We start from the raw sequence: 27,738 nt of genomic DNA, 5'->3' as shown, positions 1-27,738 counted from the left end.
GGTCATTTGAGCGACAGCCAGGACATCTTGCTGTCACCCGGCACTATGATATGGATGAGCGGGAACGTGTTCGCAACATGAGGGACGACACAATCACTGCTACACAAATGGCAGTGATAATTGAGGGTCACAACCTGGTCTATCGTCCATTTTCATACATAGACATAAAATACATTGTAAACAACCTGCCGCCACTCTGCGACGGAGCCCATTCATGGATCACTACGTTCAATGTACTCTTGGAGGGCATTCAATTGACGATGGGTGATTTTAAGACATTGATTGTCTGGCAAGTTGGCGTTTATGCGATGGACAATGTTTTGAATTGGGCAGGACTTCAGAGATACATCGATACTGTTAATAATGGTGACCTTTTTGATGAATACAGGGGCCGCCTCTGCCGTGTTTTGAGGGTCCTCTACCCGACTAATGTAGACCCCAGCAGTATTTTTATTGATGATATGAGTCGAGCTGAACACCCAAGAATTTATGTAGACCGGGTGTATCAAAGATGGAGATCAGTCACAGGGAACGATCCAGACCTAAATAAATTTGAGCAGGTGGTTTTCAGAGGCAAGGTTGAAAAAGGCCTGCCTGAGGCAGTACAGAAGGAGTTAATGGAGGTTGTGGGTCTTACCAGCATGACTAAAGCAATGTATATACACCATGTTGCGCATTATGTCAACCTGTACCGCAAAAAGCTAACTACTCAGACAGAACAAGATGAGGAGATGAAGAGGGAGTGGACTCATGCCCAACTGGGGAGACAGATGGGGGTTAGTCCAGGTAGTCAGCAGCAGCCGTCACGTGCCAGCCAGGCTGCACCCCAGTACCTCCCATACTCTCCTCTGCCCGGGGTTAGACCACCTAGACGTCAAGGACCTGGTAGTAATTCCCATCAGAGGAACCAGAGCGCTTGTTACATATGCGGAGAACTCAGCCATTTCTGGCGTCAGTGTAACCGGGGCGACCAACTGCGACCTCCGCAGGGGTTGCAGGAATCATATGTCTGACTATAGACCCAAATCAGGATGTTAAGGCCACAGCATACATACTTATGTGAGTAGGGGGGAGCTGAGCAGTGACAGCTAGCACTTACGACCAGGGAAGAGTGCCATTGTCCCTCTAGGCCTTTTCATGAAAGACACTCACCCACATGCCACCACCCACGCTGGGCCACTGGGAACATGTCAATTCCGTGGTGGAGGAATGGCAGCAAACCGCTGTCATTGAAGATTTTGCATTTCAACTTAGATGTTTTTGTTTTTATTTTGTGTGTTTCAATGCATGTAATATTTGGTGATGTGCATTCTGTCAATTGTTTATGGTTTATTATTTTTGAACGTGTGGTTGACAATGACACATGTATTATGTGTTTAGTTATTGTTTGATGTTTATTTGGTTGTTTTATTATTTGTGTCATGCTTTTGTCTCTCAAGAGGGGTTAGGTGATACCATTGTGTTGGGGGTAGGTTACTTTGAGATTGAGTGGTTATTGCTGTTTTTGTTTTGTTTTAGAGATACGTTTCAGTATAGTTTGGTTATAAATATACTTTTAAGAAGGTTCTTGTTAACCTTCTAGAGGGGTTCTGTAGTATATTGATAACCCATATACACATAATACACTTAATATTATGTAGTCTATATCCTGTAGAACTCAGCCTGAGCAAGGCTATGTGTTACCCCTTTTCTCCTTCCTTTTGTTGAGACAAATAGACCTGCTCTGATGTGATGTATATGTCTTTATACCATGGCACAAATATACATTCTTACTGCACACAAATGTATTACACCCACAGCATAATGTTAAGTACAAGTATAAGAATAAGGTTAAGTATGGCTGCACCCAAGGTAATGCTTATTGAAGAAAACATATAGGCTGGGCTTCTAATACTGATGTGCACCCACAGTTCTGCCGGCCTGAGGTCAAATAGGTCATAGGGTTCCCAGGCTATGTTGGAAAGTTTATCAATGGAGGTGACTACCATCATAATATATTCTATTATCTTGAGACCTTCCTTAGTTACAGCCTTGGTTACGTATTGGTAATGGTCACACACGCACACGCACACTCACATGGTCACATGCATTTAGTGCATGTGAATAGACACCCCGTATATAAGCACCTCATTTTCCTCCGTACTTTGCTTCACAGAGAACATCTTCCTGTTTAGTCATGATTTGGAATGCTTATTGATGTCCTGTAATAAACTCTAAATTGGAAAGAAAGGACATTGCCTGGACTGCCTCTCTTTTTTGTATAACCTGCCTGGTATATATATCCACCTATTATCAACACTCAATTTACTACACAGTTTTCTGAAAAACCTCGTGTTTCTATGTCAGTCGTTCTCAAACTATTTCATGTCAAGGACCCCCAAATATATATGTATTTGGCCGCTGAGCCCCATCTGAAAATATGTTGTTCCAGGGACCCCCCAGGAAGCAAAGATTTTAGTTAAAAACGTTCGCTCTGAAAGAATATAAATTCAAAGGTTTGAGCCACATTTTCACGATAAAAAATAAATAGCAGATCTACAAGCTCGTAGCGTGGCATCTAAGAGCTTAGAGCTAAAGTATAACATAATGCTTAAAACACCAAAAGGGGTTCTTAAATAACATTGATGGATCTGTAGATCTGCTACTTTGGTATTTTTTGTGGACATGTGTCAAGTGTTCATATTTTGTCATCTTGCCCTTTGACCATCAGTTTTATCACCCTCCACAGGCCTAATCATCTCAGACCTATATTATCCTATATTATTATATCATATTATATTATGGATTGCCTGACGCCAAGCTCAGATTTTATATCTTAATTAGGCTCCATACTGTCTGCCTGCAGTCAAAAGTTAGCTGGCATATTGAGAGGTCTATTTGGATAAACACTACATGCATTTGACCTTGGTGCCCAGTGAGAAAGTAGATAGGAGTATTTCTCTCTGTCTCTGCTAGCAGGGAAGGAATGTTATCTTCAGGTTGCCATAGCAACGCCAGCCTCTGTGCTTTCCCGGACTATGGCCATCAAGGACGGAATTAAGGAAGCTGTCCCAATATCAGTCCCATCATCTATGTGCTGGTCCAATCAGCGTTCGACACCTAGTGCCAGCGTGGCATTGTGGAAATTAACTGTGTATTGAGCCAATGAAAGTGTATCAACAATTGTAATTCTACAGTATTAATGCCTTTGTAATGAATTGTTCGTCAGAGACTACCCTGTGCCCGACATCATCAATTACCCTGTCCCCCCCCCTTTCCAAGCTCTGCTTGGTATAAGAACTGTTAGGGGCATCTCCGGCCGTTTTCTCCCGTTTGAATCACAGAGATCCAGTATCTGTCAATGAGAAAGTATAGGCTGAGATTGTCACCTATGGGTCACCTGTTATGTCACCCATCCTGGGGGACAGGGCGAAGATTCGGCTCCGACAACGAGCCAAACCATCCAGTGTCTGCTCTGATGAGCTACAATGAACATTGTCAAACTCTGACACTAAACGTCGGCGTAGGAACGCTGCAACATTGCTGAGTTCTTTGAGAACCCCGAAGATAGAAGATCGAGAGAGAAAAGTCATTCTGTCTCTCTCCCACAGTACCATCTAAATAAGGAGTGATTGTTTGCCTAGTCTTAAGTCGAAACTATTTTTTATTTTTCATTGTTCCTGTTTTCATTCTGGTTCTATCCCCCTCCTGATCCTTAGTATAGAGTGAATTTTATTTCTCATCTCCCAATTGACCCTTATATTATTTTAAATTTATTCCCTGAAGATTGATTATTGATTATTGATCACATTTGACACTTTATCCACAAAACGTGATGGAGTTGATGGATCTGTAGATCTGCTACTTTGGTATTTTTTGTGGACATGTGTCAAGTGTTCATATTTTGTCATCTTGCCCTTTGACCATCAGTTTTATCACCCTCCACAGGCCTAATCATCTCAGACCTATATTATCCTATATTATTATATCATATTATATTATGGATTGCCTGACGCCAAGCTCAGATTTTATATCTTAATTAGGCTCCATACTGTCTGCCTGCAGTCAAAAGTTAGCTGGCATATTGAGAGGTCTATTTGGATAAACACTACATGCATTTGACCTTGGTGCCCAGTGAGAAAGTAGATAGGAGTATTTCTCTCTGTCTCTGCTAGCAGGGAAGGAATGTTATCTTCAGGTTGCCATAGCAACGCCAGCCTCTGTGCTTTCCCGGACTATGGCCATCAAGGACGGAATTAAGGAAGCTGTCCCAATATCAGTCCCATCATCTATGTGCTGGTCCAATCAGCGTTCGACACCTAGTGCCAGCGTGGCATTGTGGAAATTAACTGTGTATTGAGCCAATGAAAGTGTATCAACAATTGTAATTCTACAGTATTAATGCCTTTGTAATGAATTGTTCGTCAGAGACTACCCTGTGCCCTTTTGGTGGTACAGGGGAGAGTAATTTGGCTGTGTGCGGATCTGTTCTGTCTCTCTGATCTGAAAATGAATAGAACTAAACCATAATCTGCTGACTGGACAATCCTTCTTCCTGGTGGTTTCATCTTTTTTGGTTAACTAAAGGTATTTTTCTAAAAGAGTATTTCCGGCTTAAAGTAATCCTGTTAAAGTTAACTTGGTCATAGGCTCTCTGCCTAGTTGTGGTGCTGAGTATTCATCAGTACTTTTAAAATACTTTCTGTGTACTCTTTGAGTACTTTCTCAAGAGTAGTTTTATAGTTTTAGCCCTGTGTGGCTCAGTAATTCAGTATAATACAGTCCTTTATATCTTTGGTCCCTTCTGCATTTTATATGCAACTAAATGGGTTTTATCTTAATTATAAATCCATCAAACATTACACATGACATTCCACTGTTACGTTCTTAGCTTACGCATGTTTCATGTGAATGTAATGCACAATCTATGTAAAGCGCCTTGGATAAAGGCGCTATATAAATGCACCATTTACCATTTACCAATGTAAATCGCTCTGGATTAAGAGCGTCTGCTAAATGCCTAAATTGTAAATTGTACAGTTGACGTCACACTCAGGTTCTATTTTGTCCCTGCTGAGGCGGTGCTTTAAGCACTGAATACGTCCCTTCGCGCATGCGCAGTCGAGTATTTTATACCAACAATGTCCATTTTGACCCCGTGATGACCCGGAGTCGTCTATATCTTCCGGTGGTCACCAGGGGCTCAGTCCCTAATTTCTTCTCGCTCGCGCGAGTTCTACAAGTTCTACAGCAGAATTGAACTGCATTATTACAGAACTATTTCTACCCAAATAAGTCGCTGGTAGTCCCGTGACCATATATTGGTTGGAGTAGCGTGCGTTCGCCCTCCAGGAACTGCGACTTAAATACTACCGTTTTCGAGTGGAGCTTGACTTCACGTTTCTTCTTTTCTCCGTGGGAACTGGGAACGAAGGTAAGCTGATAAACAACCTCTGTTAGCATAGGCTGCGTGCGCGCCGCTTCCCTGCCATACACACGGTTGCGTGCTACGAACAGTTCAGCACCGGTTAAAGTTGAACGGATAGTTCGTTCGTCTTTGCTTAGCGTACGCTGTTCTGATTCCCATTAATGCTACACTGCAGTGCTAGTGACGGCAAGCGTTAGCGCTGCCCGCTCCCAGCACGGTGTGACACACTTGTCAGTCGACGCTATTGTTTACTTTTCTATTAGCCCGTGTCTGCGACGCGCCACGCCCCAGGACGGTGCAACTCAGTTGACACTCATTTCGTGTAGTGTACTTCTTTACTTTCTATATTATTAAGCCTCTGCTACTGCAAGGTATACATAGGGCAGCTTTTTCCTCTCTAATGAGTCTATGCTGCCCGGCTATATAGCAGCGCCGACTAGTATCGTCGGACTATAGCCGTTACTTCAGTAACCAAGGTTGTTATAATTTAACTTGACTGATTTAGTCGGCACTTGTTTTCCAATAGTGGACTTTAATTTCGGCTTAGACCAGAGTCATTGCCTCTTTATAGGTTATTGTTGTTTTTTCCTATATACAACCTTCTAGCAAGGGTTTTGTATAGTGCATTTACAGAGTACTAGTCTCTGTTAGAGCACCCTTTAGCTGGCACAGGCAGCGTCCACACTCTAGGCTACATATGACTGGTGCGGGTTACCAATGGATGAATCCCACCCACCAGCTTTGCACCTCCTGCCAGGCTCATCTGCGGCCAGAGGATGGGCATGACCTCTGACCTGGGTGCCTTGGCCCCCAACATCTGAGGGAGGCACTCGGTGACAACCCGTGCATGAACTGCACCATCATGCCCCAGGAGGTGAGGGCAGCCAGGTTGGCACAGGTGGAAAAGGTCGAAGGTGAGCTCCCCCCATCGGGCCGGCTGTCTCAACGCCAGACCAGGGCTACCAAGCGTCGGTCCACCACACCTGCTACCTCGACCCCCACTTCCAAGAGAAGGGCGGGGCCTGGCCATATGTTATCATCTAAGGTCGACCAGCTGTCTGCCGACCTGGCCCGAATGAGGGCCATACATCATGGCCCGTCAGCCGGAGATTCCTCCGGAGGACGCAGAAGCACCTACTCCTCCGATGCCACACCTGATCCCTGAGGATCAGGACCATGACACACTGTCCCTGGCGGCTTCAGCCACCCACTTCCACGACGATGAGGAAGGTGACGCAGAGGGGGCTTCCGAGGCCTCTGAGCCGGGCTCATACTCGTCAGCCCAGACCTGTCTGACTGAGACGGGGGACAGCTACATGAGAGCCGTCCTATGCATGGCTCTTGATCGTCAGCCCCGTCAAGCCGCTTCTTTAAGCACAAGCCAGCCCCCACTAACTTCGCCGTTCCTCACTCAGAGGACTTTCTGAAGGAGCTACATACCTGCTGGAGAGACTCAAAGGCTTGCTCTCGTCTCTCTGCCGATGGGCGTACTCTCGCGGCCATGGACGACGCGGAAGGAGTCGGCCTGCATCGCATGCCGGCTGTGGAGCCCTGCATTGCATCCCTAGTCGTCGACCCCGACGAGGCGCTACGGCAGGATACCAGGTGCCCCCGACCCCAGTGCAGGACCACCGACGACCTCCTCATAAGGGCTTATGACGCAGGAGCCCGTGCCGGGAGGATCTCTAACTCCCTGTCACACCTCATGCTTGCCCTCTCGGCGTCTCTGCAGGCGGACAACGCGAGTGCAGAGCCCGCAGACTCCAACACCCTCTGTGACGCATCACTGGAGGCATTCGGCCTCATGTCACGAGAGCTTGGACGGATGATGTCCACTCTGGTTCAGGCACGGCGCCAAGTCTGGCTCTCGCAGGGCAACCCTGCGTGGTCTCCCAGTGGTGCCGGGAGCGATTTTTGGCCCAGCTGCGCGGGAAGCGCTGGACCGCACAATCTGGGCCAGGGAGGACAAGGAGCAGCTGTCAAGCCTGCGGCGACAGCGCATGCCTCCCCCAGATGGGCCTCCTAACAGGAGCAGAGGCCCCTCGGCCGCCACCCGAGCTCGCCTGCCACAGGCCCCCACTTGGGGCCAGCGCACTGCTCAGCGTACCGAACAGAGGCAGGGCCATAACCCTGGCCGGTCCTCTGCTAGGCAGTTTCGAGCCCCGGGCCCTGGCGGACACCCCCCCAGGGCCCCTAGGGGCCGGGGGGGGTGTTGCTGGCGGTATTGCAGTTCCTGCGGTTTGCCTATTGAGGCCGCCACTGGCAGTTCAGAATTCTGTATTCACAAGGTGTGTGGCAGCGGCGCTGGCGCCTCTCCAGTCGCAGGGCGTCAAGATCCTCCCATATCTCGATGACTGGCTGAATTGGGCGCCATCCCAGGCGCAGGTAGCCGAGGACACAGCACGTCTCCTGTCCCATGCAGCCCGGCTGGGGTTCAAGGTAAATGTGGAAAAGAGTTGCCTGATCCCATCCCGAACCACAACGTTTATTGGTCTGGCTTTACACACCGCCGGGTGGACGACATTCTAAAGTTTCTTCCCATGTTTCGGAGAGGCAGTCGGCTGTCGTTTATCACATTCCTCCGCCTCTTGGGCAAACTGACGTCCGTGCCGGCCGTTGTCCCCCTGGGTTTGGGGCATAATTGGCACACAGGAGAGGGGGTATAATTGGCACACAGCGCAGCAGCGGCACGAGAACACAATACAAAATATAACATTAACACTAGTGGCAGTACAGCAGCCCGACCTTCAGAACACAATATAGAAGACATAGGTCTATATTAACATTACAGCAGCCAGCAGCAGTTTGGCACATCATCAGATCAGAATACAATCTGCATTACCTTCCACGTTCACGACGTGAACCTTCTCCTCCTCCTCCTCCTCCAACAACTCGATAACGTTCTCATGTTAGTTTGTTACTCATTTTTTGAGCCATGCAAATAAACAAAAACCCGCACTGACCGGAGACGGAGAGATTAATGCGTCCCGCCGCTCCTGCGCGTAAAGCTAAACCAGAAACAGGACAGTCATTGCGTCAGCACGGCTGTAGCCTCGGAAACCCAGACGTTTTATTTCCAGCACGGAGGTGGGGGGGGATATCGTTTGGGGATAAAGTTTGCATGCTTCTACCTGTTACTTATCTGACACGCAGTTCAAATTCAGCCAGTCAATAGTGGGACACCGCTGAGAGCCACATACACAGCTGCAGTTAGGTTCTTAATTAAGGGCACGTTCTGAATGAAATGCAAACTAATAGGCGAGTGCTCCGGTGCGTTATGCAAAGGGAAAGAATGACTTCTGTCCGTGACAATAATCAATGCTACAGTTTGAAATCTGTACACACGCACACATAGAGCAAAAAATATGATATGGGGAAAACAATTGATTCTTTTTTTTCTCGACTTCTCCTAATTCAAGTGTTAATGACATTGATGCATCAATGCATCATTTTTTTAGTGAATGCCCTACTCCACACGTCCCATACTCTTCTCCCTTCCCTAAAACACCCTGGACAACGCTCCACACGTCCCAGACTCTTCTCCCTTCTCTAAAACACGCTGGACAACGCTCCACACGTCCCAGACTCTTCTCCCTTCTCCAAAACACCCTGGACAACGCTCCACACGTCCCAGACTCTTCTCCCTTCTCTAAAACACCCTGGACAACCCTGGACAAAAGATAAATTGTAAATTTACCTCAGCATCCATTTTGTAAAGCTGTTCGTGCTCTGCGATCCTGTTGACGGTAAACTCAAAGTCCTCCATCTTCTCCTTCTCACTCGAGTCCTCCAGGTTCCAGATCCCGCCCATCATTTTGGGGTACCTCTCCCACTAAAACACACACACACACACACACACACACACACACACACACACACACACACACACACACACACACACACACACACACACACACACACACACACACACACACACACACACACACACACACACACACACACACACACACAGACTTTATTCCTATTGGGAATGCAGTCCAAACCTTAAAACAAACTTTGGGATTAATAAAGTGACAACTTTTACAATATCTCCATTACCATTTTTTACCAACTTAATTCCTTATTATAATTTCTTTACATTTTGGAAAAAATTGCTCTTTTGCAATGTGAAATGCCACATAATTCTTAATCCTTTTCCTTGTCTTAATTATGGGCCAACTTGTGAAAGCTGCACGCTTTTATTGTGAAGGCTCTCAGTTCAGTTCTCACAGCCTGCATATCTCCGCGTGCTGAAAATAGCTGATCTACAAGCTCACAACGTGTTATGGACGCAACATGTTGTGAGCTTGTAGATCTGCTAATTTCAGCATGGAACACGTTGTACGACGAAGAATAAATCAGGCATCACTGTGCTTCTGTGGAGGGAGATGTCTTTTGTTGGCCGACCGAGGCGATAATGTATGGACTGGACAAATACCTCCTCGACAAGCTATTGGAAGCTATTTTTCGTAGCACATTATGTTTAATCAAACAACAACAAGTTTCCTCAGTGTTTGGGTCGAGGGTTCTGTGTCTGCTGTCTGCGTGCATGACAGAATCATCATGCAGTTATAGATTATAACTGCGAGCTGCGCGCTCCAGTAAAATTGTACGGCTGAGAAAGATTCGTTATTTTGTGTCGGATAATAAGGGCTTATTATACTCCAAATATGAACGCGTTCGTGAACGATCGTTTTTTGAACTCGTTCAGGGACAACACTCGATGTACTGACCATGTATCTGAGCTGGTGCTGGAGGCTGGTGATGTACTGATGTACTGTGGTGTACTGTGATTTACTGTCGTGTACTGTAGTGTACTGTGAGGTACTGTGGTGTACTGTGAGGTACTGTGATTTACTGTCGTGTACTGTAGTGTACTGTGAGGTACTGTGGTGTACTGTGAGGTACTGTGGTGTACTGTGAGGTACTGTGATTTACTGTCGTGTACTGTAGTGTACTGTGAGGTACTGTGAGGTACTGTGGTGTACTGTGGTGTACTATGAGGTACTGTGGTGTACTTTGAGGTACTGTGAGGTACCGTGAGGTACCGTGAGGTACTGTGGTGTACTGTGAGGTACTGTGAGGTACTGTGGTGTACTGTGGTGTACTGTGGTGTACTGTGGTGTACTGTGAGGTACTGTGGTGTACTTTGAGGTACTGTGAGGTACCGTGAGGTACCGTGAGGTACTGTGGTGTACTGTGAGGTACTGTGAGGTACTGTGGTGTACTGTGGTGTACTGTGGTGTACTGTGGTGTACTGTGAGGTACTGTGGTGTACTTTGAGGTACTGTGAGGTACCGTGAGGTACCGTGAGGTACCGTGAGGTACTGTGGTGTACTGTGAGGTACTGTGGTGTACTGTGGTGTACTGTGAGGTACTGTGAGGTACTGTGAGGTACTGTGAGGTACCGTGAGGTACTGTGAGGTACTGTGATACTGACCATGTATCTGAGCTGGTGCGGGAGGCTGGTGACGTGTCCACAGATGTGTTTGAGTTGGATCGTCTCCCGGCAGCTACGACACATGTAGAACGGAACCAGCCTCTCACTCTTAGAGATGTCCCCACACTGGACCTCCAGCACCGAGCGCAGACCTGCATGCACACACACACACACACACACACACACACACACACACACACACACACACACACACACACACACACACACACACACACACACACACACACACACACACACACACACACACACACACACACACACACACACACACACAATTTACAATTTAGGCATTTAGCAGACGCTCTTAATCCAGAGCGACTTACAATAAGCAAGAACAAAAAGCATGGGAATACATCACATATGTAAAAAAGCATTTATCGCGAAACATGCGTAAGCTAAGAACGTGACTAGAACATATCTATATAATGACACTATACATATAAACTATAACTAGAACATTATCTATATAATGACACTATACATATAAACTACACATATATGCTATACTATGCTGTACATATATACTATGAAGTGCTATGACTACTATACACTATATACTATGAAGTGCTATGACTACATACAATGCACTTATTGTGCTGTCTACATGACATGCTATAAGTCTGTTTCAAATGCTATATAAGTCTAAGAAGTGCTGTCTAAGGGGGGTAGGGTAAGTGCTGTGGGCCATGATGGAGTCTGAAAAGGTGGGTTTTCAGACTACGGCGGAAGATCGGGAGTGATGCTGCAGTTCTGATTGCAACGGGAAGTGCATTCCACAGTTTTGGGGCCAGAAGGGAGAAGAGTTTGGGACGTGTGGAGCGTTGTCCCGGCGTTTTTAGTGAGGGTACTTCCAGCTTCCCTGCGTTGGCTGATCTGAGTGCGCGGGAGGGTTTGTAGGGTTCAATCATGCTGGCAAGATATGGGGGAGCCATACCTTTGGTTGCTTTAAATGCCAACATCAGAGTTTTGTATTCTGTGCGGGCAGCGACCGGGAGCCAGTGCAGGGAGCGGAGCAGGGGGGAGACATGTGAGAATTTTGGCTGGTTGAAGACCAAGCGAGCTGCGGCATTTTGGATCAGTTGGAGAGGCTTCAGTGCACATGCCGGTAGGCCAGTAAGGAGAGAGTTACAATAGTCAAGTTTTGACAGGACTGTTGTCTGGATTAGGAGCTGGGATGATTCCTGGGTGAGGAACGGTCTAATTCGTCGTATGTTATAGAGTGTGAACCTACAGGATCGAGTGACAGCTGTGATGTGAGTTTTGAACGAGAGCTGACTGTCCAGGACAACACCAAGGTTCCTGGCTGTTGGGACAGACGTTACCAGGGCGTTGTCTACGGAAATAGTTAGCTCCCGCATCGGGCAGGATTTACACACACACACACACACACTCTTAGTGATGTCCCCACACTGGACCTCCAGCAATGAGCGCAGACCTACCTACGCGCGCGCGCACACACACGCCCACACGCCCACACACACACACACACACACACACACTAGGGCATTCACTAAAAGGTCGATGCATCGATGTCATTAACACAAGTCGATTCAGATTAGGAAAAAAGTAAATAAATCAATTGTTTTCCCCATATCATATGTTTTGCTCTATGTGTGCATGTGTACAGATTTCAAACTGTAGCATTGATTATTGTCGCGGACAGAAGTCATTCTTTCCCTTTGCATAACGCACCGGAGCACACTCGCCTATTAGTTTGCATTTCATTCAGAACGTGCCCTTAATTAAGAACCTAACTGCAGCTGTGTATGTGGCTCTCAGCGGTGTCCCACTATTGACTGGCTGAATTTGAACTGCGTGTCAGAGAAGTAACAGGTAGAAGCATGCAAACTTTATCCCCAAACGATATCCCCCCCCACCTCCGTGCTGGAAATAAAACGTCTGGGTTTCCGAGGCTACATCCGTGCTGACGCAATGACTGTCCTGTTTCTGGTTTAGCTTTACGCGCGGGAGTGGCGGGACGCATTAATCTCTCCGTCTCCGGTCAGTGCGGGTTGTTGTTTATTTGCATGGCTCAAAAAATGAGTAACAAACTAACATGAGAACGTTATCGAGTTGTTGGAGGAGGAGGAGGAGGAGAAGGTTCACGTCGTGAACATGGAAGGTAATGCAGATTGTATTCTGATCTGATGATGTGCCAAACTGCTGCTGGCTGCTGTAATGTTAATATATAGACCTATGTCTTCTATATTGTGTTCTGAAGGTCGGGCTGCTGACTGCCACTAGTGTTAATGTTATATTTTGTATTGTGTTCTCGGGCCGCTGCTGCTGTGCTGTGTGCCAATTATGCCCCCTCTCCTGTCGTGTTCTCTTTTCTGGTCTCTGTACAAGTGTGCGACGCACACTTGCATGTGTGCCCGCACTGTTTAGTTACTATTACAGTTTTAGGGAAGTTGTATTTATACAACGCAGTTTCGGGAGAAGAGGCCTCCTTCCACTCGACCTTAACCACTCCCCCCTCCTTATCAATCACTCCTCCTTCCTTATCAAACCCACCTGCCTTCCATTATCTCCTGGCCAATCATGCCACAATCACCAAAGTATAAATACACCTGTGTGCCATCAACTACCTGTTCTCACTGCCTATGTGGTCGAGAACAAACACAGTTTTCGTCTACCGATTACCGATACCGAAGTCCTCAGCCATCCTCGCCGTGAGCGATCAAGCACGTAAGCGTCACTCTTGACAGCCCGTCACTCAGACTCACTCTCAGCTCAATACGTGTTTTGATAAAGCTCCTCAGTCACTTGTTTGTTTGTAAACAAACATACTATATTGTCCGTGTTCCCTCCGCTTAACAGCGGTGCGCATTGTCCCCTGTTTTCCATCTCTCTCGTTCCGTCCTATATAAAAATAAAAAAGAGAAAGGGAGAAAGGAAACCACCGCGGCCACAGCGCCGTGGCTATTTCTACATACTATATACTTATATATAGATATTTCTACATACTATATACTTATATATAGATATTTCTATATAGCCTATATATATCCACTATGGATTCACGCCACCAGCTGGAGCTCCACGCTTCCGACAGCGAGGAGCTCTTCTCCACAGAAAGCTCGGCAACGCGTCCCGCCCACTTCCAACCTCCCCCACCGCACTTAGACAGGCATCTTCCCAACACCCCCCTCCCTTCCCTACGAGCACGCTGGCAGGTGCGCCAACATGACACGCTGACGGTCACGGCAACGCGTCACGTCGGCGGTCGCGGCAACACACCTTGCCCTCTTCCAACCCTGCCGTCTCCAGGCCATCCCCAGTTCCGACTCACCTCTGCACACTAATACTGAACGGTACGTATATAGATCTGGCCGAACTCATCCAACCATCCATCACAGACCCCCTCCGTAACAGGGAACTCACCACCCCGCTTGGCTGCCTCGCGCAGCTCCGCCAACCCCTCCCCACACGGTCCCGGGACCTGACCCCCACCGAATTTGCCTTTGCGTTCTCCCTCTACAGGGACGTGGTCTGCTCCATGCAAGTCTACCTGAGTGGCCTCAACTTCTTCTTTAAACTCCTCCACGGGTCCTCATGCCCGTACGTCTCTCACCCCCACATCATCCTGTTACTCCGAGGCCATTGGCGTGCCGAAGCCCCGGCCCCCGCTGGCCGCCAGCCTCTCACCTCCGACTCACTCCTCAAGTGCCTGGCCACGCTCCGCGCTGGGTACCTGTCCCCCCTGGTCGACCTAACCCTAGAAAGCATGTTTCTCCTCGCTTTCTTCGGGTTCCTGCGCTGCGCAGAGTTCACATCTTCCTCCACCCGTTACGACCCTTCCCGTCATCGTACCCTCTCTGACGTCGCCTTCCACTCCTCCAACTCCCTCACTTTCACCCTCAAACACAGCAAGACAGACCAGCTCGGACGTTCCTCAGCGATCCACCTCTTCCGAACCGATCCTCCTCTCAGCCCCTACGAACCCATTCTCCGCTACGTCTCCACGAGACGCTCCCTCAACGCTTCACCACACGACCCACTGTTCATCAGAGACGGGTTCCATCGCCACCCGCTCCTGGTTCCACACACACCTCCGCCAAATCCTCACGCTGTCCGGCCTCCCCTCCCAGCTCTACTCCGGTCACTCGTTTCGCATCGGCGCAGCCACCACCGCGTCTAGGCGAGGCCTCTCGGACCAGCTCATCCGAATCCTCGGCCGCTGGTCCTCCCGAGCCTACCAGTCCTACATCAGGACCAACATCACAGACGTCCAAAACGCCCACCTCCACCTAGGCCGCCTGTAAACCCTCTCCCCGTTCTCAAGGATCCTCACTCACGTCCCTTCCTCCAGTCCCGCACTCGTCTCCCAGTCAGCTCTCTTGGGGGCAGTACCGGAGCAGAGACGTCCGCTCTCCGAGCGCGCATACACGGCGTCCTCTCCAGAGACTACTCCCCCACCCTGAGTCTCACCCATCCCGGGTTCCCCTCCTCCCCCCATTTATCATTCAATAAACTGTTAAACTTGAGCGAAGGTGTGGTCTCTTACTAAGTGAAGGGAAGTTGTATTTATACAACGCAGTTTCGGGAGAAGAGGCCTCCTTCCGCTCGACCTTAACCACTCCCCCCTCCTTATCAATCACTCCTCCTTCCTTATCAAACCCACCTGCCTTCCATTATCTCCTGGCCAATCCTGCCACAATCACCACAGTATAAATACACCTGTGCGCCGTCAACTACCTGTTCTCACTGCCTACGTGGTCGAGAACAATCCCTCCATCCACCCCTTCCACCTCCATCTCCAATTCTCCATAATCACACTTCTCTCCTTCTCTTTCAGGAACCCGGGCAATACCGGAGCAGAGACGTCCGCTCTCCGAGCGCGCATACACGGCGTCCTCTCCAGACACTACTCCCCTACCCTGAGTCTCACCCATCCCGGGTTCCCCTCCTCCCCCCATTTATCATTCAATAAACTGTTAAACTTGAGCGAAGGTGTGGTCTCTTACTAAGTGAATGTTTTGATAATCAGCGCTTTGCCATATAGATGATACATACACTGTGCCATATTGGAGAGGCCACTGTGTGCGCAGTGCTTTGTTTGACATGCTCCGTATTTGAGCGCGCGCACCTCCACCCGCCCCTGTTAAAGTCCCCCCCCGTTATAAAATGATGCATCAACTCAACTTCGACTTTACTGTCCGACAAGTCGACTTTGAAAAATGTCATTAGCACGCTCGCTAATTCTATTCCTCACTGCAACCAAATCTGGACACTGCAGAGCATTCTTCATTGTGCATGAAGGACAGACACTCACCTACGACATGAAGAACACACACTCACCTACGACATGAAGGACAGACACTCACCTACGACTGGGGTCCCACAGGGATCTGTACTTGGTCCCCTCCTTTTCTCACTATACACCAAATCCCTTGGCACTATCATCTCTGCTCACAATATATCCTATCACTGCTATGCCGATGACACACAACTGTTTCTATCCTTCCCCCCCTCTGCCACTCAGGTGGAAGAGCGCATCACTGCATGCCTGGCTGACGTCTCACAGTGGATGTCCTCCAACCACCTCAAGCTGAACCCAGACAAGACTGAGCTTCTCTTCTTCCCAGCTAAGTCCTGCCCTATGCGGGAGCTAACTATTTCCGTAGACAACGCCCTGGTAACGTCTGTCCCAACAGCCATGAACCTTGGTGTTGTCCTGGACAGTCAGCTCTCGTTTAAAACTCACATCACAGCTGTCACTCGATCCTGTAGGTTCACACTCTATAACTTACAACGAATTAGACCGTTCCTCACCCAGGAATCAGCCCAGCTCCTAATCCAGACAACAGTCTTGTCAAAACTTGACTATTGTAATTCGCTCCTTACTGGCCTACCGGCATGTGCACTTAAGCCTCTCCAAATGATCCAAAATGCCGCAGCTCGTCTGGTCTTCAACCAGCCAAAATTCTCACATGTCTCCCCCCTGCTCCGCTCCCTGCACTGGCTCCCAGTCGCTGCCCGCACAGAATACAAAACTCTGATGCTGGCATTCAAAGCAACCAAAGGTATGGCTCCCCCATATCTTGCAAGCATGATTGAACCCTACAAACCCTCCCGCGCACTCAGATCAGCCAACGCAGGAAAGCTGGAAGTACCCTCACTAAAAACGCCAGGCCAACGCTCCACACGTCCCAAACTCTTCTCCCTTCTGGCCCCAAAAATGTGGAATGCACTCCCCGTTGCAGTCAGAACTGCGGCATCACTCCCAATCTTCCGCCGTAGTCTGAAGACCCACCTTTTCCGACATGAAGGACACACACTCACCTACGACATGAAGGACAAACACTCACCTACGACATGAAGGACACACACTCACCTACGACATGAAGGACAGACACTCACCTACGACATGAAGGACAGACACTCACCTACGACCAGCTTCGTCTCGGCTTCTGACAGCTTCACTTTGAGGAAGAAAGACACACGGCTGGCCCTCGTTTCCCCTGCGTGTGTGCGTGTGTGTGTGTGTGTGTGTGTGTGTGTGTGTGTGTGTGTGTGTGTGTGTGTGTGTGTGTGTGTGTGTGTGTGTGTGTGTGCGTGCGTGCGTGCGTGCGTGCGTGCGTGCGTGCGTGCGTGCGTGCGTGCGACAGACAGACAGACAGACAGACAGACAGACAGAAGTCAACCAATCAGTGTTAAGCAAACAGCAAAAGATCAACAAAACATGTATTTTGACTCCACCTTGACGGCGTCGTAATGTCTGAATTTACACTTGGTCACATGGTCAAAACAGCCAAACTACAAGCACAATCGAACATAGAATGACTTTTAGCTCTTCTGGATCTCTTCTCCACTAGTCTGTCCCTAACATTTGTTATGTTGACAAAGTATATTATATCGCAGTCTGTCACCATAGCTTAGTTTTTATTTAGTTGTCATTTAGTTTCCGTCAGTGAAAAAAAGTAGTCGACATTAGTTATCACACGAATACATGAACACACGATTCAACACCCACACACGTACACAGTACCTGTTGAGCTGCTTTGACACACCGCTGGCTCTGGGTCCAAGAGCGCCTGTCTGCGTGGCTCTGGGTCCACGAGTGCCTGTCTGCGTGGCTCTGGGTCCACGAGCGCCTGTCTGCATGGCTCTGGGTTCACTAGCGCCTGTCTGCGTGGCTCTGGGTCCACGAGCGCCTGTCTGCGTGACTCTGGGTCCACTAGCGCCTGTCTGCGTGGCTCTGGGTCCACGAGCGCCTGTCTGCATGGCTCTGGGTTCACTAGCGCCTGTCTGCGTGGCTCTGGGTCCACGAACGCCTGTCTGCGTGGATCTGGGTCCACGAGCGCCTGTCTGCGTGGCTCTGGGTCCACGAGCGCCTGTCTGCGTGGCTCTGGGTCCACTAGCGCCTGTCTGCGTGGCTCTGGGTCCACGAGCGCCTGTCTGCGTGGCTCTGGGTCCATGAGCATCTGTCTGCGTGGCTCTGGGTCCACGAGCGCCTGTCTGCGTGGCTCTGGGTCCACTAGCGCCTGTCTGCGTGGCTCTGGGTCCACGAGCGCCTGTTTGCGTGGCTCTGGGTCCACGAGCGCCTGTCTGCGTGGCTCTGGGTCCACGAGCGCCTGTCTGCGTGGCTCTGGGTCCACGAGCGCCTGTTTGCGTGGCTCTGGGTCCATGGGCGCCTGTCTGCGTGGTGGACACACCACTGGCATCTGTGTTCCCTCTGCTTTGATGCTTCTCTGGACCCTGGGATCTTCTGGGGTCTGGGTCCTGGTACCACCACCACCACCGGGTATGGTTCCTCTGGAACTCGGTTCTCCTGGCTCCTGGCTCCTGTGCCTGGGTTCTCCTGGCTCCTGGGGTCTGTGCCTGGGTTCTCCTGGCTCCTGGGGTCCACCACAGGGCTCTAGAGATGCTGCCTGGTACCAGGGTGGTGCTGAGGAGAGCTGAGGAGCCAGCTGCCATGTACTTAGGGCTAAGAATAATCGTATTGCAGAGATGTTAATTTATCGTGACATTGTCCTCAGTCAGACATTAGGAATTATGTACTAGCTTTAGTTGAGCTGCTAATTCAGTACCGCTTAAACCCATTTTGACCCGGGAACGATTCTACAAATGTCTTCTAAATCCTGACAGTTTTCTGAAAAACCCTATATTTCTATATCAGTGCAACCCCTCAGTACTTGATAAAACAGACGTGTATAAAGAGTGCATTTGGTACCGCTCTTATTTCACTCGATTCGCCAAAAATAGCAGATTTACAAGCTCACAACGCGCTGTGTTGCAATGCGTTGTGAGCTTGTAGATCGGCTATTTTTTTGCAGAACGTTGCCCCAATATCGTTAACCGCAATTGTTTTTGCCACAATAATCGTGACATGTCACTTTCATATGTTCCCTCTTGCATCGCTACATGAAGGTGACGATTAATTGGACACACTAATAATTGGAAATTAACGATTTACGATTAGACAATTATGTGATAATTGTGACAGGCCTACCAGAGAGGTGAGGAGAACACGGATGCATCATCTGGTGATGGGGAGACCATGGCTGGGTCAAAAGGTCATGGGGAGCCCATGTCTGGGTCCAAAGGTGATGGGGAGACCATGGCTGGGTCACGGGATGATGGGGAGACCATGGCTGGGTCACGGGGTGATGGGGAGACCATGGCTGGGTCACGGGGTAATGGGGAGACCATGGCTGGGTCACGGGATGATGAGGAGACCATGGCTGGGTCACGGGGTGATGGGGAGACAATGGCTGGTTTCTGGGGTCCTCGGAACTCCCTAGCTGAACATCACAGCTCGGTGGACCTTCTGTCTGGGCGTCAGGGGCTAAGGTGAGCGTTGGGGAGGATTCTGAGCCTTGATTTGGGCTTTGGTTCATTCCATTAGCTGTAGTATGGATAGAGGGCAGGGCAGGGCAGGGCAGGGAAGTGATAGTTGGTGGATGAGTGCAAAATGAACAGTGATGGTCAGAAACTGATGTTAGTGGATGGATATGAATATGAATTAAGGCATATGCATAATTAATAAGGTCTTCTTCATTTGCTTTTTCATACATTGACATATTTGTTAAAGACCTAGTGCTACAAGCCTTTTCTTTCATAATATTACTGTGCAATGATGTTTGAAATCAGCTGAAGTGCATAAAAGGGCTGCCTGTCTTACAGTTGAAAATTCTAACACACTTAGAATATATAATGCATATATGATGCAACGCAAAAATACATATGTAATAGTCCACCGGCAAATGACATTTCAGTACTTCTTGTGATACTAAATGTTATTTCTGTTTAAAAGCATGTGTGTGTAAAATTCGAATCAAATAATATTTCATAAGGATGCCGTCCATCTAACCAGTTTGTGCAACATATCCTGTTAAGATGTTCATACTTTCCTTCAGAAGAAGGAAAGTATGTAAGTAAGTAAGAGGTTTTCTCTAGGTTTTTATTCATAACAAGGTGGACAGTGTGAACATTCCCTTACTCTGTGTTTTCAACTCACGAATGAAGACTTTTGTCATAAGTTATGCCTACATGTGTTCGTATTAAAAGATTATATCAATGTCAATGTTTTGAAATGTGTTGCATATTATCGTCTCTGTCTGGTGGAAACCTCATATGTCCAAAATGGTTACGTGTCAGGATTCAAATTCTAAAGTAGCAGATCGACAAGCTCAAAGCCCGTCACTTCGCACCACACTTCGAGCTCGTAGATCTGCCATTTCTCATTAGGTTTGTGTGACACTGTAGTACGATCACGTAGCCTTAGGGCGTCGATTTACAGAAGGAATATGGAGATAAGAGGCTTCTGCCCGACAACAACCAAAGGACCAATGTCTACAATAGATACACCACAGGTTAGGAAGCGCTTGTCGAAGTCACTGAGCGGCCCTGCGTACCACCTGTTTCGAATTTGCACATAATGCAGGAGGCAGCAGCACGACCCATTAATAAAAAACTAGTGCTTCCAAACTCCAACACTTGGACAAAATATCACGGCACGGAATTTCTTGACAGAAAGTAGCTCATAACATGTCTACGGTGGATTTTTATGAAACAAACGCTTAGGATAATTCAAGCTTGCCCTACAGCGGCAATGTTGGTGAGTTTAATGGAGTTGGAACAACTGATGTTCGGGAGGTTTGACCAAGCAAAAGACAACCAACCACCACCACCCTCCTGCCAACGTCTACTCCACCCTGTGCCACCCGTGCCAACCACTCACCCACCTCCAACCCGGCCAACCACTCCTACCTCACCAATCACCCCCGGCGGCGTGCATAGTTTCCAGTAAACCCTGCTACACAAGAGGATTAATAGCCTTAAATTAATACTCGTAGCTTCCAGTTCATCAGCATCAGCCTCAGAATGGCCTCTCTGCCCAACATCTACCACTCAGACGGCGAGGCTCCATCCACCGGCCCCGTCGCCGCCGAACCCGGTACTCACCGCACCGACGCCGTCGCCCTGCTGAACATCCATGCCTCGGACGACGAGGCTCTATTCATCGGCGCCGCCACCGAACCCGCCGCCGAACCCGTGGCCGCCGGTACCATTACTCACCGAGCCATCGCCGCCGCCGATCTTGACGTCGTGCCCGACACTCCGGAGCAGCGGCGCGGTAGACCCAGGCCAGTCGTTACTGTACCTCCCGGTTCCGCCGCGTCCAACATGAACCGGACACCCCGGGAGTTCCGCGAGGGTCCACGTTCCTCCCCTCGCCACGATCACCAGCAGAACCCGGTACTAGCCCAGCAGCTCAAATCATCCCGCACTTCTTCGTCCCGTCTCCCCGGTCACCAAGCTCCAGCAGCAGCTTCCCCAACCAGCCATCCCGTTGCCTCTCCGCGCGGCTCCACCAGTACCAACCCTCGCTTCAGACTGGACCGTGGTCGGCCTACAAAGAGCCCTCATCGCCAAAGGCATTCCGTTCACCCGTTCAGCAAACAAACAAGCTTTATTTACAATTCTCATGTCCACCCGCGTCGCGCAGTGCAGTAACAGCTACAGCGGAACAATAACAGCAGCCTCGCCAGCCAACGTGGATCCGTCGCACAGCCATGACGTCACGCGTCATCCTCCCAGCCCAGGAGACGCTCCACGGGTGTCCGCTCGGCCAAGTGGCGACGTCGTCGCGCGGCAGGCGGCCCTGTCGCGTCGCGGAAATGCCTCGCGTCGAGCTGCCACGTCCCGCTCCGGTGACGTCACGCAGCATCCCGCTGCCACAGTGACGTTCCAGAGACGTTCATTCTCCCCAGACGTCCACCATCTCCACTCCCACCGCTCATCCAATGGAGCTCCAGCCACTTCCCATCCTGCAAACGGCCAGTATCCTCCCTCCACCACACACTACACCACTAATCCAAATTCCACCTGGTTTTCTCCCTTCTGCCCTACCTGTCCCTCCCTCCCACCTCCAGCAGGCAGCAGCACCCCCCCTCCCCCCCACCTCCTCCCTCTTTCAGTACAACCAAACTCTTCCCTTTCAGGCTCCATCTTTCCTAGGAGGTCCCGCAGCCGCCCTAGGATGTCCCCCAGCCACCCTAGGATGTCCCCCAGCAGCGCCCAGCGCCCCACTATTTAACCTGTCTTCTCTCCCTCCCTACCCAGTGTTCCCCAACCCCCCACCCCCTCCTTCCTTCTCCCTCACTACAGCCACGCCGGCACCCATTCCACTATCAGCCATCACCCTCAACGCCCCCATGGTCTCCCCATCCCTCCGAAAAGAAGGCAACCCCCTCCTCAACACCAACCCCTCACAGCTAAATCAGCCACATCTGCATCTCCCGCACTGACTACTCAGACCCCCACACCATGCCACGCTCAAAGCCGTATTTCTCCCGGTTCTTTTTGGGGAGGCTTCCCTTCATCCGTCCACAACCCAACACCTTCCTCAGCCCATATGAGCCCCGTAACCACCCACTCTCCCGACACGCCCAGCACGCACGCCATCGGGTCCCCCCTTCGTAACAACAGCGGTTCAGTCGCCTACCGCACCCGGCACCATTCTCACCTCGCCCGACGGTCTTCCCAGGCCCATCACAGCTACATCCGCACCAACGCCCCGACCTCCACAACGCCCACCGCTCCAGGGTCTGGTAAATTCTGGTAAGATACTTTTGGGGTTTCTACACATTTCGCACAGGCGCACGCCTCGACCCCCAAGCCAAAGTATCTGGGTCCACAACCCCTCGAACCCATCAGTACCACTACCGCCCACGTCCCGTGCTCTTGACCATCTAAGCCGCACGCTATCACACCTGCACCTCCCGATGTAATTCGTGCCCCTGAGTATCTAAGCCGCACGCTACACGCTCGCGTGTAGTGATGACTTTAGACCACGCCGGCACCTCTAATGGCATCCTCCCACGGCCAGACCATCTAAGCTGCATGCTACACGCCCATGTGTAGTGATGCCCTTAGATGTTCTCGTCAGCGCCCCACACGTCGTTCGTGCCCCTGACTATCTAAGCCGCACGCTGCACGATCGCATGTAGCGATGACCTTAGATGTTCATGCCGGCACTTCTAATGGCATCCCCCGCCCCTGGCCATCCAAGCCGCACGCTACACGCTTGCGTGTGGCGATGACCTTAGATGACCATGCTGGCTCCCCTAACGTCCTTCCATGCCGTGGCCGTTTATGCCGCACGTTCCATGCTTCGCATGTGACGTGCCCATAAACGACCATACTCTCTGTCTATTCAATAAACCACCCTAAAGGTTCTTATGTCTGATGCTTGGTCTTTCCTAGTGAAACGTTGTTTAATACAAGCAGATCGCAAATGCAATTTGGATGAATGGGCTGTCACTGGAGGGTATTTGCAACTCTAGATGGTGGTGCTCAATATTTCATGTCAAGGACCCCACAAATTATATGCAATTGGCCACCGTCCCCCATCTGAAAATATGTTGTTCCAGGGACCCCTCCAAGTCTTGTCTCTCGCGGTCAGCGCGCTCCTACCTCTTTGTGTGCAAATTGCGGCTCTACGCCACAGCGTTCAGTACTTTTACTTCTACTCCACTACATCTCAGAGACAACATTTGTACTTTTACTTCACAACAATTATTTGAAAACTTGAGTTACTAGTTACTTTGTAGATTTTAATTTTGATAGAGAACATACATTAACCACTTCAACCCTATACATTTTGGCCATTTGAAAATACTATTTTTAATAGATTTTCTACACATTTTGAACTTGTGAAATGGGACATTCTGCAATATGAGTACTTTTACTTTTAGTACTTTAAGTACATTTTGATGCAGATACTTTTGTACTTTTACTCAAGTACATTTTCAATTCCGTACTTTTACCTGTAACGAAGTAGTTCTAAATTGCAGTATTGTTAATTTTACTGAAGTAAAACAAAGTACTTTTTCCAACACTGGTTCTTGGGTTGGTTGGAGTTCCACTGGAGGTAGTCAGGGGACTCGGGGCATCAGAGGTCGTCGCTCTTTCAGCATCGCTGTGAGACATCGCCGTGGCTTCTGCGACAGCGTTGCCTTCGTGAACAGTCGGGGCCTCGTCTTCACTCAGGCAGCTCTTGGAGAGCTCGGTCAATTCGGCCACGATCTTGGATACGAGAATCATTCTGAGGTCTTCGTTCATTTTAAGAGACATGTCCGTCGTTTGGCTTGAAGTTGTGACAGCGCACGCTTTCACAGGGAGGAGGTTGGCACTAGCTTTCACACTGTTCTCAGGGAGGTTGGCACTAGCTTTCACAGGGAGGAGGTTGGCACTAACTTTCACACTGTTCACAGGGAGGAGGTTGGCACTAACTTTGTTCTGGGACTGGCTCGTGCAGGATGACTTCCTCACCTTCACCTTTAAAACAGCACACAACATTAAAAGTCAGTCACTGCTTATTTTATTAACACCTTTCAAATGGCCCCGCACAGGTTGGAACGTGATGACTCCAGAGGACATGAATTGATGGTTATGTCCACAATTGCCATTTCAAAACAGTTTTAAGGACATGTCACACCAATGCAACTCCTCGCAACAAAACAGTTTAAGGACATGTCACGCCAATGCAACTCCTTGCAACAAAACCGTTTTAAGGACATGTCACGCCATTGCAACTCCTTGCAACTGCCATTGGGGATAATGGTTGCATGACAGTATTCATGCAACTATACTCACAACCTAGCCGCAATTTGCAACTCTAGATTTTTTTATAATGTGATGAATCTAGAGTTCCAATACCCTCCATTGACTGCCCACTCATCCAATTTGCGTTTGCGATCTGCTTGTCTTAAACGACGTTAAACTCACCAACATTGCAGCTGTAGTCCAAGCTTGAATTACCTTAGAGCTGTTGTGTGGAAATAATAAAAAAGTTCCGCCATTTTGTGTTTCCTAGAACTGTAATTATGGAAAAAATCATTAACATGGTGAAACACATCTTGATGCCATCATCAAGATGTGTTTCACCATGTTAAGGATTTTTTTCAGACCTCCAGTTCTAGGAAACACAGAATGGGGGAACTTTTTTATTATTTCCACACAACAGCTCTAAGGTACATTAATGACATAGTAAAATGTTGAAAATGAGTGGAATGCCCCTTTAAAAACGTTTGCTCTGAAAGAATATATATTCAAAGATTTGCGCCGCATTCTCACGATCAAAAATAGCAGACCTACAAGCTCGTAGTGCCGCGCTATGAGCTTGTAGATCTGCTATTTTTCAATAGCTAAAGTATAACATAATGCTTAAAACACCAAAAGGGGTTCCCGTATTAAATAAAGGAAACCCCAATATACAAATATCCTACCTAATAAAAAACAGAAGCCAGAACAAATGAATAAACAAAAAGAGTTCACGCACCCCTAGACTCCAAAGGCGCATTACTTTAACCAGAACTGTAGCAGTCCTTTAGCATAGTTTTAACACAAGACATTACATTATCCAGAACTGCAGCAGTCCTTTAGGTAGTTTTAACACAAGACAGACGGAACGCTGTTGTTTGGATGCAAACATCTGAGCCACTGCAGGCAGGAAGCCTTTATAGTTCAGTCCATGACGACAGGAGCCAATCACATGCAAGACCATGCAGACAGGAGCCAATCACCTGCCAGTCCATGCAGACGGGAGCCAATCGCCTGCCACGTTCAACCTACTAGTCACCAGCTGGTAGTCAATCAGCCACTCACCACCACCACCACTCAATCAATCACATCAGTGATGACATCACAGACCAATGAGGGCAGAGGACAGGGATGGGGATAAACAGCACAGCACCATAAACAATGCACTCACAATGTGACACATCATCATCATCATTCCATAAACAATGAACTCACAATGTGATACATCATCATCATAATTTTTCGACCGCGGTCGAGATCATGGATTTCACAATGCCACGCCAGACTTTCCGGTCCTTCATTGCCACCCCCAGTTCCTGCTTACTGACAAGGAAGCTCTGAGAAGGAAGGGAAGTGGTCACGTGACTGGGCTGCGCCATGACACTTTCATGGACACTTTCCCTAGCGATGACATCATGTGTCCCTAGCGATGGCATCATGTGTCCCTAGCGATGACATCAGGGGACGACAGTTTTCTACCTCTGGTCTGCTTTGAGGCAGGACTCCAGAGAAGAAGGGAAGATATAACCTCATTGTCAGCTCTGTAGCAGTGGCCGGCAAACTGTGTTCTTCTGGATCGGACTAGTGAAGAAACACGGGGAAGGTTGCCGTATGTTAGATTAGTCGATGGGTGGCTCTTCCAAGAGAGATTTTGCGCTCTCATTAGAAGGCGGGTGTAAGTGCCATCCAACCGTTTCTCTAGTTGTGCGACACATTATGTGACACATTGTAGGCTTGTAGATTGGCCATTTTCTGCATGCAAAGCCTTTCCTTAAAGATGGAGTGCCACGATTTTTTTCCACCCAAAACATGATCATCAGGTATCATTATAATATAAGGAGGAAGAACTTTTTCCAAAAAGTGTATAAAATCATGCTTTTACGTGAATACGCCCACCAGTTCATTAAAGTATGCCTGGTTTGCCTGGTGGGTGGTGATGGGTGGTGATCCACCTGAACTGAAGCCACACCCACAGCTGTAGTTGTATGATAAAGGGGGAGGGGTTAGGGTTTGGTCTGATAGTGTGATGTCACTATATTACTGTTTATTTCATTGGCCCGTTTTACTGTCAAGGGTTCAGCCTCCAGGAAGGAACCCTAAATACAAAGTTAATACACCATTGCACATAAAAACGACTCCAGGGTGTCTAATGAAGTACTGTCACCTCATAGACACATGAAAAAGTGGAAAAATACAAAAATTGTGGCACTCCATCTTTAACGAAAATGGTAAATGGTGCGTTTATGCTCCTCCTCTTGTCCACATGTGGAAGTGTCCTTGGGTAAGACACCGTTGCCTCAAGTGAGTCGGTCGGTGTGAGCTCACCACCGTCGGTGTGTGAATGTGGGAAGTGAGGACGCTGGCGTCGACTGTTCGCCGCTTCACCTCCCAATGTATGAATGAATGAACCATTGTAAAGATTCATTCCCTGATGAAGGCTTAACCGCCGAAACGTTGGATTATTTTTTGTTTTACCTGCTGTCCTAATAAATATTGGCACTCTGGCTATTGGCGTGTGCGGCCTTATGGCCGATTCATACTCCTATTTTACCGCTGTAGTGCCGAAATGATTTCGGCTCGTCAGACATTTTCAGTAGCACCGAAGAGCCGACTTTAGGACGAAATGGCGGGCGAAAGGGCGACTGTGGCTATGGAGGTAGAGCAGGTCATCCAATGATCCCTCGATCGGTGGTTCGAATCCCTGCTCCTCCTGTCCACATGTGGAAGTGTCCTTGCGGGCAAGACACTGAACCCTACATGGCCTCCAATGAGTCGGTCGGTGTGAGCTTGCCACCATTGGTGTGTGACTGTGGGAAGT

At 48.9% G+C, this 27,738-nt stretch overlaps 1 protein-coding gene and 1 long non-coding RNA gene across 2 annotated transcripts; both read right to left on the bottom strand.

The window, feature by feature from the left end:
• Window positions 1–9,103: 9,103 nt before the first annotated feature.
• Window positions 9,104–17,937, bottom strand: LOC306919463. Its single transcript, XR_013789539.1, has 4 exons — window positions 17,860–17,937; window positions 17,258–17,332; window positions 10,848–10,999; window positions 9,104–9,239 (listed from the first exon to the last, which is right to left on the bottom strand). It is a non-coding gene; the product is annotated as an uncharacterized lncRNA (long non-coding RNA).
• A 51-nt stretch (window positions 17,938–17,988) lies between these two features.
• Window positions 17,989–25,792, bottom strand: LOC306919349 (uncharacterized protein; the record flags this gene model as incomplete). The annotated part of the gene is made up of 5 exons (XM_079532144.1): window positions 25,660–25,792; window positions 24,206–24,656; window positions 19,324–19,719; window positions 18,110–18,798; window positions 17,989–18,009 (listed from the first exon to the last, which is right to left on the bottom strand). Exons 1-5 carry the CDS (start codon window positions 25,678–25,680, stop codon window positions 17,989–17,991), a joined length of 1,578 nt encoding a protein of 525 aa, XP_079388270.1. The 5' UTR covers window positions 25,681–25,792.
• Window positions 25,793–27,738: the final 1,946 nt, after the last annotated feature.

The sequence above is a fragment of the Electrona antarctica genome, assembly GCF_951216825.1.
Source record: "Electrona antarctica genome assembly, contig: scaffold_25, whole genome shotgun sequence".
Taxonomy (NCBI): Eukaryota; Metazoa; Chordata; class Actinopteri; order Myctophiformes; family Myctophidae; genus Electrona; species Electrona antarctica.
This window is presented reverse-complemented; position numbering and strand designations above follow the sequence as displayed.